General features: G+C 31.1%; 2 protein-coding genes across 2 annotated transcripts; both read left to right on the plus strand.

Moving 5' to 3' along the window:
• Nucleotides 1-279: 279 nt before the first annotated feature.
• On the plus strand, nucleotides 280-2,027 carry LOC133693801 (salicylic acid-binding protein 2-like). Its single transcript, XM_062115122.1, has 3 exons — nucleotides 280-840; nucleotides 1,334-1,474; nucleotides 1,558-2,027. Exons 1-3 carry the CDS (start codon nucleotides 466-468, stop codon nucleotides 1,834-1,836), a joined length of 795 nt encoding a protein of 264 aa, XP_061971106.1. The 5' UTR covers nucleotides 280-465; the 3' UTR covers nucleotides 1,837-2,027.
• Nucleotides 2,028-9,820: 7,793 nt separating this feature from the next.
• Nucleotides 9,821-11,582, plus strand: LOC133693620 (salicylic acid-binding protein 2-like). Its single transcript, XM_062114863.1, has 3 exons — nucleotides 9,821-10,282; nucleotides 10,770-10,910; nucleotides 10,994-11,582. The coding sequence occupies exons 1-3, from the start codon at nucleotides 9,908-9,910 to the stop codon at nucleotides 11,270-11,272; spliced, it is 795 nt and encodes a 264-aa protein (XP_061970847.1). The 5' UTR covers nucleotides 9,821-9,907; the 3' UTR covers nucleotides 11,273-11,582.
• Nucleotides 11,583-16,737: the final 5,155 nt, after the last annotated feature.

Below are 16,737 nucleotides of genomic sequence, written 5' to 3' on the forward strand. Positions count from 1 at the left end.
TATGACGTGTTTTTTTTTAAGAAAATCAAATACCAAAAGTCAAACAAAAAAATAAAAAGAAGGAAGAGTTGTTTTTGGATTTGAGTTAGTTTTAGATCCTCAACTATTCTTCTCCGTTATAACCCAAAAAAGAAGGCTACTTTCATCTTCATTTACGTTATCCATTACTAGATGAATATTACTCCATTTTACGTATTTGTTTCGTAATTATAAATTTATATAGAATTTATAAGATAGACTGAATCTATCCATAATTTATCTTTGTTGACCATGGAGATGGCTGCTATTCCTCCAAAGAAATCTAGAATAAATGACTGGTCAACGAATACATCATGGCCTAGATGGTGCTTGATGAGAAATAGGCCACTTGGACTGGACGTTTCCAACTTCTCAGCATCGTCTTCTCTCCCTATATATTCCACCGAGCAATAGCAAATATCAGTATCAAACCAAAACATCAAAAGAATGGGAGAGGTCAACAATCAAAAAAAGCATTTTGTTTTGATCCATGGTTCAGTTGCAGGAGCTTGGATATGGTACAAGGTCAAGCCAAGGCTAGAGGAAGCTGGCCACCGTGTCACGGCTCTTGACATGGCTGCATCAGGGGTGAACACAAAAACAATTCAAGAAGTTCGCACTTTCGATCTGTATAATGAGCCCTTGATGGAGTTCATGGCCAAATTACCTGAAAATGAAAAGGTTGTATTGGTGGGGCACAGTTTAGGTGGCTTGAATCTGGCTTTTGCTATGGAGAAATTCCCAGAGAAGGTTTCTCTTGCTGTTTTTCTTACTGCAATCTTGCCTGATACCGTGCACCAGCCATCTTATATGTTAGAAAAGGTACCTCTCTATTCTTGTTGTTGTTATTATTATTATTAAGACCGCTTTTTCCCTTTCTAATTAAGATGGTTATGCACGAAAATGGGTTGATCTATTTTGATTGGTTTCTCTATTCGAGTAAATGCTATGAATAACCCTAGGTTTGAAGAAATCTGATTTTGAAAATAGAATAATTGTAAGGTCTTGAGACTTTTTTTTTTTTCATAAAAGTATTTCTTAGTTCACTGATGATATCAATTCGAACAGTATCAAATCTGATGGAATAACAACCCTCACATTAGTTTTTGAAGAGTGTGAGGGAGATCGGCCTCTTGTATATATGATCTAATGAAAGATCCAAAAGGCTAAAAGTGATGATTGGTATTCGAAATGCTTGATTAGCTTCAATCTTTTGCTTAATTCAAGATGAGGTTTTATTGCGCACAAATGCAAATGTAAAAGTCATTATCAATCATGCTCTGACATCAAAATGATATTTTGGCCTCCTTGTTAGTTTGCTGAAATCGGTCCCAGGGACGAAGAATGGCAAGACACTCTGTTTTCATTCCATGGAACCCCTGAAGAACCGCATACATGTGTTCACATGGGATGCGAGTTTATGAAGTGCAAGCCCTTTCATCTTTCCTCCGCTGAGGTACACAAATCCTTCTTAAAAATTATGCATCCTGGACTAGTTTTCATTGTAATAATCAGTTATGATACTGTTCTTGTTTGCAGGATCTCGCTCTGCAGATGCTCTTAAATAGACCAGGATCGATGTTTGTGGAAAGCCTGTCCAAGGCAAAGAAGTTCACTGATGAGAGATATGGATCAGTGCCGCGAGTTTATATTGTTTGTACTGAGGATTTAATGATGCCTGCCTCATTTCAGCGCTGGATGATTGAGCAAAATGGGGTAAAGGAAGTGATGGAGATTCCTGCAGATCATATGCCAGTTTTTTCTACGCCTACAGAACTCTGTCATTCTATACTGGAGTTGGCACGCAAGCATGCTTAGATGGCATATACGCCGCATATCCTTATCTGGTGTGCTTATTATGTATGTGATAGTTGTACAGCCCATCATGGCTGCATTTGCTTCGGATTTGTGTTAGATTGTAGAAGGAATCGGGTTATTTTTATTTTTTGCTATTAAAGAAAAAGAAAAAGAAAATAGGAGAAATAAATGGAGATGGATTGAGTTTGTTATGTTTGTTCACAGAGAATTCAAAAGATTTTAACTTGACCTAGCTACTTGATAAGTAATGATTGGGAATGAAAATAATCCTGATCAGGTTGACGTGCCCTGTGTTTTTCCTGAAAAGTGAAGGAGGAGGTATCTTAACTCTGGTGGGGAATGGTGGTAGAACCTGGAGGCGATGTAGTTGGGACCAAGAACTAAGGCAGTTGGAGAGTTGTCAGGGCCCTTACCAAACACATATTTCGTATCCATGTAGGAGATTGATCTTTGAGAAGGCTGCATGTTTTTGAGAAGTACGTAAGATTATATATATATTAATAAAATATAACTAGGTAATAAAATACAAACCAGCAACAAAAACCCGAAAATGTTAGAAAGCTCTCCTCAAGTATATCTCTAAGCAGCATTATGTCCTTACCCTATAAGTCTATAGCCATAACCAACAGGTTACTTGACATTAGTTCTGAAAGAACTAGCAACTTAAATTGATAACAAGCAGCATATACAACAGTATCAGCAATCTCTTCATGCCTTGGACAAAATCTAACTAGTTACAGAAAATAAAGTTTGGAAACCAACTATTTAGTCCCACTGACAGGACCTGGCAAATGACAGCAGATTTATAACTACTAGTATTGCAGCCAGAAAAATGGCTAAAAGCCTAAATCCCCTATCTTAAGAGTACTTTCTAGTTTGGAAAAGAAGATATCACTTAACTGTCTTGAAAGTCTCTTACATAGAGAAACAGAAAGAATGGCTGCTCTCTTCCATGTGAGTCGCAATACCATGTTGACCTGACCTCGACAACCATGTTCATGTCGAGAGACTTATGTTGATCCTCGATCTATATTATTGAATCCTAGCTCAATTAGCAGAACAACAATATGTTTTGCAATCAAGCCTTTCTTCAGTTTAATCCATCTTCAGGAACATACCCTGTTAAAATTACCCTTATAAGGTCCCTTATTTTCTTATACAATTTATCACCAACTCATTACTGTACTTTTTAAATAATATAAAAAACAGAAAGAATGTGTATGAACCGCACATTGTTCTTGTTCAGGAGGAAATGAAATTTAAAAATCAAGAAACTCATTCCATTCATTTTGTAAGTAATGAAGAAGTATGGAAAAGGTAAACATGCACCACTTAAGATAAATGAATCTTTTATCCAGGTGGATAATAAAAAACATAACACAAGGATTGTTTAAATAGAAAATTGATAAAGTTAATGAGAGTGAAATATCGTGCAATATAAAAATTCAAGAAAGTAGGGTATAAGTTCTCTTACTCTCTACTTAAAAGATGATGTTGATTAAAATGAGACATTTTCACCAATGACTATATAAGACTCACTTAGAATTATCATTACTTTTGTAGCTTATTATGACTTAGATTGGCAACTAAATAAATGTGAAAACTGTCTTTTTAAATAAAAATTTAGAAAAAAAAATCTATATGGATTAATTAGAGGGATTTCCAGCAGAGGTAAAGGAGCACATGGTGTTTAAATTTAAAAAAAAAAACAATATATGAACTTAAACAAGCTTCTAAATAATGATATCTCAAGTTTGATGATACTATTATCTTCTTTGGATTTAAGAAATGCATTTTTGACTAGTGTATCTATGGGAGCAAGTTTATACTATTTTATTTTTATATTAATGATATATTGCTTGCAACTAATAATCTTGGTTTACCATATGAGATCAAGATTTCTCTCTAATAACTTTGAAATGAAAAATATGAAAGAGGCAACTTATGTGATAAGGATAGAAATATTCTAAGATAAATCACAAGGATTAATTAGAAAGATTTATAATAGATAAATGTTTAGTAAAGGTGTTTCAATTCAAAAATATGGTAAATTTAACCTCATGCAATGTCTAAATAATGAATTAGAATACGACCAAATTAAAGGAATTTCTTGTGCATTAATTATTAGGAGCTTGATGTTTTGATGATAGAATGCTAGGCAGGTATCAAAGTAATCTAGATTTGAATCATTTGAAGATGCCAAAGGAAGTAATGAGATACTTGCAAAGAAAAAATGATTATATACCCACTTATAGAACATATAATCTACTTGAGATTGTTATATATTCAAATTAAGATTTTGTTAGATGTGTGGATGAAAAAAAATATCAATATTATGGTATTTGTTCCTTTAAGTTAAAGGAGCAATCTCATAAAATCGTGTGAAGCAGTTTATTATTGTTGTATCCATTATAAAAGCTTAATTTATGGCATGTTTTGTGGCAACATTTTAAGCAAATTCCTTTCGGAATTTTATTTGAAGACTTGAAGTGATTTTCAAATAAAAAGAATTTTAAAAAGTAATCACTACAATATTAAATACTATTTTTGTGATGAGTATCAGGTTTTTGAAAAAAAAAGTATATCTTGTCTTTTGCATGTTTTTAGAAGAAAAAAGATTGATTTCCTGAAAAAGAAAGAGAATTGAAGATTTTTTTTTTTTTTATTTGAGGAAACCCCACCCCCGGAAAGCACACTTTGTGGGTTCAGGTGAGTGAGTAAAACCCCGATTGTCCCAAACTCTTACAAGAGGTACACACCCTGACTCGAACTCGAGACCTGCTATGCAGATCTCAACTCTTTATCTTCATCTTGGTTTTGATGACAATGAGAAATGAGATAGGTTAATGCCCGCCATTAACTATAAATAAAATTGATCAGTGTTTTACTGTAATATAGGCTACTATGCACTGTTAGTGTTTTCACTGTAGATTGCTCGACAATGTTTTTGGGTTAACAATTGCAGCTGAGTCTGTCAAAAACTATTAGGTCTGGCTTGGCAGCTGGACCCAACGCTATTGGGTCTCGCTGCCAAGCCAGACCCAAACCACTTCCAAAAGTAGCCACCAGTGTTGGGTCCTGCTGCCCAACAAGATCCAATAGTGTTGAGCCAGACCCAAAACACTATAAAAAATGATTGGGTTTGGTTGTCCAGCCAGACCTAATATCCTTGGGTCTGGTTGTGTAGTCATACCTAAGGATATTATTATTTTTATTTTAAATATTTTAAATTTTATTATTATTATTATTATTATTATTATTATTATTAAAAATATTATTATTTGTATTATAAATATTATTTTTTATTATAATTAAAAGTATTAATATATAAAATAGTATTATTTGTGCTATAAATATTATTATTTTTATTATAATTAAAAGTATTAAAATAAAAAATATCAATATTTGTGTTATAAATAATATTATTTTATTATAGTTAAAAGTATTAATATTAAAAATAGTATTATTTGTGTTATAATATTCTTGGGTTTCTTAATTTAATTATTTGTGTTATAAAAATTATTATTTTTATTATAATTCAAAGTATTAATATAAAAAATATTATTATTTGTGTTATAAATATTCTTGGAATTCTTAATATAATTACTATTATATTTATTACAATTCTAAATATTCATCTCAAAAAATATTATTATTTGTGTTAGAAATATTCTTGGGTTTCTAAATATAATTATTTGTGTTATAAATATTATTATTTTTATTATAATTCAAATTATTAATTTTATTATTTTATTATTATTTAGGGGGCGTTGCTCTGTTGTGTTTTTTAGTCAACAATTGTGACTGAGGACATTGTTTCCTCTGCCAAAAACTATTGAGTCTGGCTTTCAAGATAGGACCAAAACACTTTCAAAAGGAGCCACCAACGTTGGGTCCTACTACCCAGCAAGACCCAATAGTATTGAGACAGACCCAAAACACTACAAAAATAGGTTGGGTCTGCCTGCCCAGCCAGACCCACCGATCTTGGGTCTCGGCCGAACCCAATATCCTTGGGTCTCGCTGGGCAGTCATATCCAAGGATATTATTATTTGTATTATGAATATTTTAAATTTTATTATTAATAATGTAAAAAAATATTATTATTTGTATTATAAATATTATTTTTTTTTATAATTAAAAGTATTAATATAAAAAATAGTATTATTTATGTTATAAATATTATGATTTTTATTATAATTAATAGTATTAATATTAAAAATAGTATTATTTGTATTATAAATATTCTTGGGTTTCTTAATTTAATTATTTGTGTTATAAATATTATTATTTTTCTTATAATTCAAAGTATTCATATCAAAGATATTATTATTTGTGTTATAAATATTATTATTTTTATTATAATTCAAAGTATTAATATAAAAAATATTATTATTTGTGTTATAAATATTCATGGAATTCTTAATATAATAATTATTATATTTTTTATAATTCTAAATATTCATCTCAAAAATATTATTATTTGTGTTAGAAATATTATTGGGTTTCTAAATCTAATTATTTGTGTTATAAATATTATTATTTGTGATATAAATATTACTATTTTAATTATAATTCTCTTGAGTGCTGAACCAATTGACCTTGGGTCATTTGTTAGGGCCAAATTCTGTTAGGTCCGGCATTAAGATCCATTTCGCTTGGGTATTGGGTCTGGATCCAAGTGGATGGGGTCCTGCGAAGGACCCGATGCTCTTGGGTCCATCATCATGACCCATTTCTCTGGGGTTCTGACGCAGCACCTAATAGCATGGGGTCCTGACGCAGCACTCAATAGCATGGGGTCCAGCGAAGGACCCTATGCTCTTGGGTCCAGCGTCAGGACCCAATGTTCTGAGGTCTTAGGTTGTGTTATAAATATTTTATTTTATATAATTCAAAGTATTCATATAAAAAATATTATTATTTGTGTTATAAATATTCTTGGGTTTTTTAATATAATTATTTGTGTTATAAATATTATTATTTTTCTTATAATTCAAAGTATTCATATAAAAGATATTATTATTTGTGTTATAAATATTATTATTTTTATTATAATTCAAAGTATTAATATAAAAAATATTATAATTTGTGTTATAAATATTATTGAAGTTGTTGTTATTATTATTATTATTATTATTATTATTATTATTATTATTCTCAAAAATATTAGTATTTGTGTTAGAAATATTCTTGGGTTTATAAATATACTTATTTGTGTTATGAATATTATTATTTTTATGATAATCAAAGTCTTAATATAAAAAATATTATTATTTGTGTTATAAATATTCTTGGAATTCTTAATATAATTATTATTATTATTATTATAAATATTCATCTCAAAAATATTATTATTTGTGTTAGAAGTATTCTTGGGTTTCTAAATATAATTATTTGTGTTATAAATAATATTATTGTTATTATAACTAATAGTATTAATATTAAAAATATTATCACTTGTATTATGAATATTATTATTTTTATTATAATTAATAATATTATACTTAATAATAATAATAATAATAATAATAATATCATTAAAAATTTAAAAAATATTGGATGAAAAATCATTATTTTTTTTAAGATTAAAAAATATTATTATTTGTGTGATAAATATTATTATTTTTCTTATAATTCAAAGTATTCATATCAAAAATATTATTAATTGTGTTATAAAGATTATTATTTTTATTATAATTCAAAGAGTTAATATAAAAAATATTATTATTTGTGTTATAAATATTTTTAATATTCATAATATTAATTATAATAAAAATAATAATATTTATAATACAAATAGCAATATTTTTAATATCAATCATATTAATTATAATAAAAATAATGAAATTTTTAATACAAATAATTATATTTTTAATATTAATAATAATATTAAACTTGCTTGACCCAAGTTTAACTGGGTCTAGCTGCAACACCAGACCAAAAAGTTTTGGACCATTCTTAAACATCAGACTCTAGATCCTCGGGTCTAGCTAAAACGCCGGACCCGTTAGCCTCCTGACATCGGATCCATTAACCTTGGGTCCGGAAGCCGGACACAAGAGCCTTGGGTCCTGGCACTGAAGGCATTAACTTTGGGTCCAGACATCGGATACAAAGTCTTGGGTCACACGGGGCAGCAAGACCCAAGGAACTTTGGGTATGTGCCCCTGCCACACCCAAGAAACTTGGGTCAGATGCCCTTTTCTAACCCCAAGCTTCTTGGGTCTAAAAGGGGAAGTCATACCCAATGTAATAACAACAATAATAATAATTAATTTTACATTTCAAATCAAATCTATGTTTTTTTCGATAGTAATAATAAGTATTTCAAATTTAAAAACATTAATGAATTTAATAATATTTATAATATTAATAATAATATTTAATTTGTCTGACCCAAATTCTTATAATTTTTAATCTCTCCAAATAAAATTTATGGTTTTTTTATAGTAATAATATTTTTATTTTTATTATTATTATGTTTTTTTCGATAGTAATAATATTTATTTTAAATTTAATAATATTTATAATATTAATAATAGTATTTAACTTGTCTAGCTCAAGTTCTTATAGTTTTAATCCCTTCAAATCAAATTTACGGTTTTTCTTCAATAGTAATAATATTTGTTTCAGGCTCGTGCGTTTGGGTCTCGAAACCCCTGTAAAAATTGAAATCATATCTTCCCTTTGAAATAATTAATGTTTTATGTTATTTTTGTTATAACTATTAGTATTATTGTTTTTGTTGTTGTTGTTCAAGTAAACTTGGGTTATGCATGTTTGTCAAACCCAGGTAATGTAGGTCAAAAAATTATTTATAAATGAAGTATAAATAATTTATAAACAAAAAACTTCATAAAAATCTAATTTAACGTTTTAGATCTAAAAATTCGGTCTAACTAACATGCTTAACCCTAGTGTCAGGTGTATGTCAGTCATGTCATTCTCCAGCGTCAGACCCCAAAAAACCTGAATTGTCCCCAACCATCCTATCAATACCAAATGTATCATATGAAAAAGACAACCACACCCCAACTCCATGTTTGACAAGTTTTTTTGGCAAGGACAACAATTTCATTATACTACTTCAATCCACAGTGTTTTGTTTACATGGATGAACAATGAAAACTACACACCATTTAGCTTTTGTTTTTTGACTCACGTTACCTTTGTCTGACAAATATGTCTAACGCAAGTTTACTTGAATAATTATCATAATAATAAAAATTATAATAACAATAACAATAACAAGAACAACAACAAAAATAATAATTATATATAAAAAAACAATATAAAACATTAACTATTTCAATAGTTGTGGGGGTCTGCAGAACCCAGGTACGGTTCAGCAGACCTGGGCAGACCCAGGCGAGCGGGTCTGCACCCCCTACACGGCTCTGCAGAACCTAAGTGTGGGTCTGCAAACACAGGCGCGCGGGTCTTGCCCTTGCGCATAGGGTTTGGCTGACATGTCTGACCCCAACATCAGGTGTTTGTCAGCCAAGCATCATGTGTCTGTCAATCATGCTTTTTATCAGGGTCAAACCTCAAAAAACTTGAATTGTCCCCAACCATCCTTTCAATATCAAATATATCACATAGAAAAAACAACCTCACCCCCAACTGCATGCCTAACAAATTTCTTTGATCAGGATAATAACTTCATTACACTACTCTAATTCACAGTAAACTGTGTTGGGTGAACAGTGAAAACTCCACATCACTTAACTTCAAAGTTTTATATATATATATATATATATATATATATATATATATATATATATATAATTACGTATTTGTTATGAAATTATAAATTTATATAGAATATATTAAATGGACAGAATCTACCCATAATTTATCTTTATTAACTAACGATATGGCTAGTATTCCTCCAAGGAAAAACCAGAACAAATGACTAGTCAACGAATACATCATTGCCTGGAAGGTTCTTGATGAAAAGTAGGTCACTGGGACCGGACATTTCCAACTTCTCACCATCGTCTTCTCTCCCCTATATACTCCACCGAGCAATGGCAAATATCAGTATCAAACCACAACATCAAAAGAATGGGAGAGGTCACCAATCAAAAACAGCATTTTGTTTTGATCCATGGTTCAGTTGCAGGAGCTTGGATATGGTACAAGGTCAAGCCAAGGCTAGAGGAAGCTGGCCACCGTGTCACAGCTCTTGACATGGCTGCATCAGGGGTGAACACAAAAACAATTCAAGAAGTTCGCACTTTTGATCTGTATAATGAGCCCTTGATGGAGTTCATGGCCAAATTACCTGAAAATGAAAAGGTTGTATTGGTGGGGCACAGTTTAGGTGGCTTGAATCTGGCTTTCGCTATGGAGAAATTCCCAGAGAAGGTTTCTCTTGCAGTTTTTCTTACTGCAATCTTGCCTGATACCGTGCACCAGCCATCTTATATGTTAGAAAAGGTACCTCTCTGTTATTATTATTATTATTATTAAGACCCCTTTTTCCCTTTCTAATTAAGATGATCATGCACGAAAATGGGTTGATCTATTTTGTTTGGTTTCTCCATTCCAGTAAATGCTATGAATAACCCTAGGTTTGAAGAAATATGATTTTGAAAATAGAATAATTTTAAGGTCTTGAGACTCTCTTTTTTTTCATAAAAGTATTTCTTAGTTCACTGATGAAATCAATTCGAACAGTATCAAATCAGATGGAATCACAACCCTCACATTAGTTATTGAAGAGTGTGAGGGAGATCGGCCTCTTGTATATATGATCTAATGAAAGATCCAAAAGGCTAAAAGTGATAATTGGTATTCGAAATGCTTGATTAGCTTTAGTCTGTTGCTTAATTCAAGATGAAGTTTTGATGCACCCGCATGCAAATGTGAAAGTCATTATCAATCATGTTCTAACATCAAAATGATATTTTGGCCTCTTTGTTAGTTTGCTGAAATCGGTCCCAAGGGAGAAGAGTGGCAAGACACTCTGTTTTCATTCCATGGAACCCCTGAAGAACCGCATACATGTGTTCACATGGGATGCGAGTTTATGAAGTGCAAGCCCTTTCATCTTTCCTCCGCTGAGGTACACCAATCTTTCTTAAAAATTATGAATCTTGGACTAGTTTTCATTGTAATAACGAGTTATGATACTGTTCTTGTTTGCAGGATCTAGCTCTGCAGATGCTCTTAAATAGACCAGGATCGATGTTTGTGGAAAGCCTGTCCAAGGCAAAGAGGTTCACTGATGAGAGATATGGATCAGTGCCGCGAGTTTATATTGTTTGTACTGAGGATTTAATGATGCCTGCCTCATTTCAGCGCTGGATGATTGAGCAAAATGGGGTAAAGGAAGTGATGGAGATTCCTGCAGATCATATGCCAGTTTTTTCTACGCCTGCAGAACTCTGCCATTCTATACTGGGGTTGGCACGCAAGCATGCTTAGATTGCATATACGCCGCGTATCCTTAGCTGGTGTGCTTATTATGTATGTGATAGTTGTGCAGCCCATCTTGGCTGCATTTGCTTCGGATTTGTGTTAGATTGTAGAAGGAATCGGGTTGTTTTTATTTTTTATTTTTGGCTATTAAAGTAAAAGAAAATAGGAGAAATAAATGGTTATTCATTTGTGTTAGATTGTAGAAGGAATTGGATCGTGTCCATAGCTGGTGTGCTAATTATGTATTATGATTTGAGTTTGTTATTTTTGTTCACGAAGATTCAAAAGATTTTAACTTGAGAGTTGCTTCCCTTTATTGTTCTGTTCTCTGACTAGTTCCTCAATTACTTCCCTTTATTGTTATTATGATTGCCAAACTGAGTTGCTTTCTCGCATCATACGTCCATTTCTGCCCATGGCAGTTCAGCAGATCTAAAATGGAATTTATTTCACCAAAAGAAGTCTCCAAAACCCAAAAATCATGTCTCCCGTGATCCTGTGACTCCTGGTAAGAAGTCCCATTACACTTTAAACAACATGGAAGAGAGAAAACCAAGAAACAAGGTTGGACGAATCAAGCAAATTGATGAATGTTGTTTTGTCGAATGGCGGAGCTGTCCGCCGCTTTCTAAGAATGTTAAAGAAGGTTTTTGGTTTAATCATAAGATTTTAATTATAGAGTTATGAATTGTCACTTAATATTATAGTCATTAAAAAATCTAATTATTTATGATAATTTGGGTAAGAGGACTAGTTGTGCAAGGAAAAAACACATCATTCCTCGTATACCCTACCTAAAATAAACTATATTGCTTGTCAATTGTTTTCTAGGTTAATGTTTCTATATGTGTGTTTCGTCTAAGGTTCAAGGTAGATCTTTCTTTGTGATGAAAGATTTTATTAGATTAATTCATAATCATTCTAAGTCCTAGATTTATCGTCGCATTTATTTCCTAATGTTTCGGGTAACAAACTAGTTACTATGGGATTTTTTTGTATTTTGATCAAACTCTAATAAATAACCATAAGCCGGTTATGATGTTCTTTTTTATTTTTTTAAAACATGATAGAAATGTGATTTTTTTGAGGAACAATATGCATGAAAAACTTTTAGGATTTGATCGTATGCACGAAAATAAAACATCTTTTTTTTTTAAATGAGGAAATTAATTTAATTTTTTAGGATTTTTTTTTAAGTTTTGGAGAAATCAAGTACTTTTAATACCAGGCTCATATCTTATAGTGTATATCTACAACTTGGTATTAGATAAAATTGTTAAAAAAACATGCGTCGAACCGAAAAATATTTTTTTAAAATTGTCTTTGAAAATTTTGAATTTTTTTATTATTTATTATTATTTAATAAATGGGTTGGATTCAACCTAAATCCAAGCCCAGCGCTATTAAATTGAGTTAAGATGACCAACAGCCTAACAAACTTCTCTCTTTTCTATATATATTGGGCTGACTCGGCTAATCATCTAGGCTAGGCTGAGGGCCAGCCCATCTCTTTCTTAATTGAAATAGATGAGAGGCAAAATAAATTCATGTCTTGCATATCTTATCTAAAGAAAGAAGGAAAAAAGGAAGCAAGACGCATGTTATTGAAGGAAGAAAATTACCTGGCGCAGGGGTTGTGTTTTGGCTGTACACGGTAGTGGAGGAACTGGCGGTCATGATGGCGTAGAGGAGGCAAGCTATTGGAGTTGTTGCTGCTGATAAGGGTGGAAACCGAGAGGAAAAGGGAGCTATTGTTTTTATTACAGTGGGGGACGGGGCTTTGGCTGCCGGTTTTAATGGGCTATCAACTACCGGTTGAGGTTAGCGTCGCTGCTGAAAGGAGCGGAGGTTGAGTACATGACAGAGGAAAAGAAAGATAGGACCGGCAGATGAAGAAATAAAATTGAGAGAGGCTGGTTTTTTTTTTTTTTTTGTCTACTTTGCACTCAGATTTCTTGTCCCGCCCGAAATCCACTCATATTTATAAGAGTGGAAAGGGATATGGGATCAATTTTCACCCTTGATTCAGGCGGGGAAGATGTAAAAGTGTCATCATGATCTTTGAAAATTAGGCTGGTTAAGTTGGGCTCTATGGGATGACGCCACAGTGGCTGTAGGGGCTATAAGCCAACAAAATTTACATTAGGATGTGTTAAGACGTAATGTTATTATGGTGGTGTATGGTTTGTTTAATTTGATTAATAAAATAAATTATTATAAATACTTTAAAAAACTAATAATCCGAGCAATTTTTTTAAGTAAAAAGTTAGGGGATGATAAATAATAACCATACAATAAGTCATTTGATTTTATTTTTTTTTCTTGTTTCTGCCTGGTCAAAATAACATCGTTTTGGTCAAAACATCGAAGTTTAGAGCATTTTTCAAAATGGTCATTTACTGTGAATTTCTTCAATTTAATCCTTAATTGACCATAAACTTTTATTTTCTTGCAATTTTATCCATGATTTCAATCAATTGACTTTGTAAAAATTAAACTTGGTCCTCTAAAATTTTAATATTCTTAATTAAACCCAAATTGGGCTCCAAAACTTAATTTTTCACCAATTAAGTCCCTAATAAAATTCATTTAACCCATTAAAAGTATAATTAAGTCCTTGCAACTAATTAAATATTTTAATTAACATAAATTATCTCTTAAACATAATTAAAATTTTAATTTGGCCAATGATTAAATCAAATTGGCCTATTAAAAATCTAAGTATGTCATTGGACTTAATTTTTATGCAAACTCGTCCAATAATCATTTAATTTGACCTTGAATCTGCATTGTCTCTCCAGTCTTTGGTACAATAGGGTATGATTAAGCTCTCAATTTCGTTCAAAACTCCAGCTTGATTCTTCTATCTATATATATATATATATATATATATCTGAAACCTTCCTCAACCAGCTTTTACCAATTGTCAGTTTTCTTGTTATTATTGCTTTTGATTTTTTATTTTTATAAGGATAAAAGGGTAAATTTTGAAGAATAACTTAAAAATAAATTATGACAATGATGTCTCTAAATGTCTAATTAAAAACCAATTTACGTTGTTACATATATAGATGTGTTGAGTAGGGGTGTTTATTTTCGGTTCGGTTCGGTTTTTATAAAAAAAATAACCAAACCGAAATTTAAAAAAAAACCGAAACCGGTTCAAACCAACCGGTTTTGGTTCAGTTCGGTTCGGTTTTTTAGAACAAAAACCGGTTTGGCCATGTTTTTTCGGTTTGGCTCGGTTTTTTCCGGTTTGGCTCGAAAATTTTAATATATTTCTAAACAAAAATCAATTTAAACTATCATCGCAATCCCAATCTAAAAAAGACTCTCGTAACTCACCCCCAATAACCTTAATTTGGATTCTCGTTCAATTCATAGTCTTTTATAACAGTCCAAAACCAGAATATTTTTGTGTTGTCTAAAAAGCACTAAACTACACCTCCTTTTGTTGTTAAAAAGCCTTTATGAGATTTTTTATTTTTTTTTCAAATTAATATTTTTTAGTATTTTAAAATCATTTTAATGTGCTGATATTAAAAATAAATTTTAAAAAATAAAAATATATATTATTTTAATACATTTATAAAAAATATATGTTTAAAAACGTAATGCTAAGTAAATATTCGAACCCTATATTCTAGTCTGAAGTGTACACTTGGATTGTCAATGACATTTGCTTTGCATTTTGTGTCTAATTCATGATAATTGATGCACATTGCTTTTTTTTTTTTGTTGATCCGGGTCAACTAGAGTCAATCCATCTGTTCTGTGACCCGATTATTAGACCGGATCGACTATCAAGTCGGATTTCAAAACTATGCAAACAACCCATTCATCGCTGCCTTGGAAACCCCCCAAAAAAAATAGGCCTCTCCAGCCTCTTCAATGGTCAGCACAGTCCATGTCAATTCAACCACAATCCCTCCCCCACCCCACCGCGGAATCCCCGGCCTATTATGCTCAACAAGGAGTTATCGTGGTCTTCAGAAATTACAATTGATCTATTTGAAATTGTAGTAGCGGTGATGGTTAAAAGTATTTTTTATTTAAAAATATATTAAAATATATTTTTTAATTTTTTAAAAATTATTTTTAATATCAGCACATCAAAATAATTTAAAAATATAAAAAAATTATTTTAAATAAAAAAAATAAAATTATTTAAAACACGGTTTAGATCTCGTTTTTCAAATACACCCTAAATATAGCTAAGAAGAAAAGGAAATTCTGCAACGCGACGCCGGTGCAGCAACAGTGACTGACAATGATTTAGAGAAAATATGGCTCTGAAGAAAAGGAAATTCTAATCAACATTCCTGTACTGGACAAACAACATCCAGTACTACCCAATCACTTTCATGTAATCTATTATATCTGTAAAACTGATTATCAACCATCAGTCTCATTGTGATCATGTTGACTAGCATAACTTTCATTCCGAGGAATCCTTTCATTAACAGAGTTTTCATATATAATTCTTGCTCCAATCTTCTTTTTGTCTTTTTTCTTTTACGAGGATCATGTAACGCCTTGTATTTCGAATATTTTGTTTTTACTTGACAATAATGCAAGTAACAATTCGTACACACATCAAAATGATCAATACTTATCAATAAAAAAATATTATATTAATGAAAAGAAAACGTATTTTGTGAGCTTAGATGAACGAGTAAAACTCCGGATGTCCCAAGCTCTTACAAGAAGTTCACGCCCTGACTCGAATTCAAGACCTGCTATACAGATCTCAAGTCCTTTATCATCAAGCTACGTCCCTTGAAGACTTATTTTCCTAAACATAGCACAAAAATTGTTGAAATTAAAAATGTTAGGTTCATTAAAAATAATAAAGTTAATGGAAGTGAAATACCGTTTAGTATAAAAAATCAAGATATGATACAAGTTCCTCGTGTATTGTAAAATTGTTGTTTATTATATTATTAAATAGTTTAACTACGAGATGACATGCCCGCGCGCTGCCGCGAGTTTATAAAACAAATGTATTTGATAGTGTTATAATTGTAAACCAGCGTTAGATAAGTAATAGAAATTAAAGGTATGATGGAGCAAATATTTCATGATGAAAAAAAAAGTTGTGTTGGTGATCCAAAACTTAGAGACTGAATAAAATGATTTGTAGTAATTTACAGTGTTTTGTGAGGAAAGATACAGTGCTTTCGCCACATGATTTAGCTTTTCAGTTAATAAAAAGAAAAAAAATTACAAAACTAAATTCTCTACCAACTTAATATTAAAAAGAAACCAAAAAAGATAATTTTGAAAGGAAAAAAACCCATGAGAAAAAACGTTGCAGCAATTGACAATGTTTTGTGAGGAAAACTATAACGCTTTTCCCAATAAAATAAAATAAAAAATCATTTAGAGAAATATTGTAGCAATTCACAGTGTTTTGTGAGAAAAACTACAACGCTTTCCTCATATGATTTAGTTTTATTGTAATTATAATT

Source organism: Populus nigra, chromosome 5, assembly GCF_951802175.1.
Source record: "Populus nigra chromosome 5, ddPopNigr1.1, whole genome shotgun sequence".
Taxonomy (NCBI): Eukaryota; Viridiplantae; Streptophyta; class Magnoliopsida; order Malpighiales; family Salicaceae; genus Populus; species Populus nigra.

What these genes read in the sequence shown, in the direction of transcription:
- LOC133693801 (XM_062115122.1), top strand. Translation starts at nt 466, where the DNA reads ATGGGAGAGGTCAACAATCAAAAAAAGCATTTTGTTTTGATCCATGGT. An exon ending in CATCTTATATGTTAGAAAAG is followed by an intron (nt 841 to 1,333) that starts GTACCTCTCTAT and finishes CCTCCTTGTTAG; the next exon opens with TTTGCTGAAATCGGTCCCAG. An exon ending in TTCATCTTTCCTCCGCTGAG is followed by an intron (nt 1,475 to 1,557) that starts GTACACAAATCC and finishes TCTTGTTTGCAG; the next exon opens with GATCTCGCTCTGCAGATGCT.
- LOC133693620 (XM_062114863.1), top strand. Translation starts at nt 9,908, where the DNA reads ATGGGAGAGGTCACCAATCAAAAACAGCATTTTGTTTTGATCCATGGT. An exon ending in CATCTTATATGTTAGAAAAG is followed by an intron (nt 10,283 to 10,769) that starts GTACCTCTCTGT and finishes CCTCTTTGTTAG; the next exon opens with TTTGCTGAAATCGGTCCCAA. An exon ending in TTCATCTTTCCTCCGCTGAG is followed by an intron (nt 10,911 to 10,993) that starts GTACACCAATCT and finishes TCTTGTTTGCAG; the next exon opens with GATCTAGCTCTGCAGATGCT.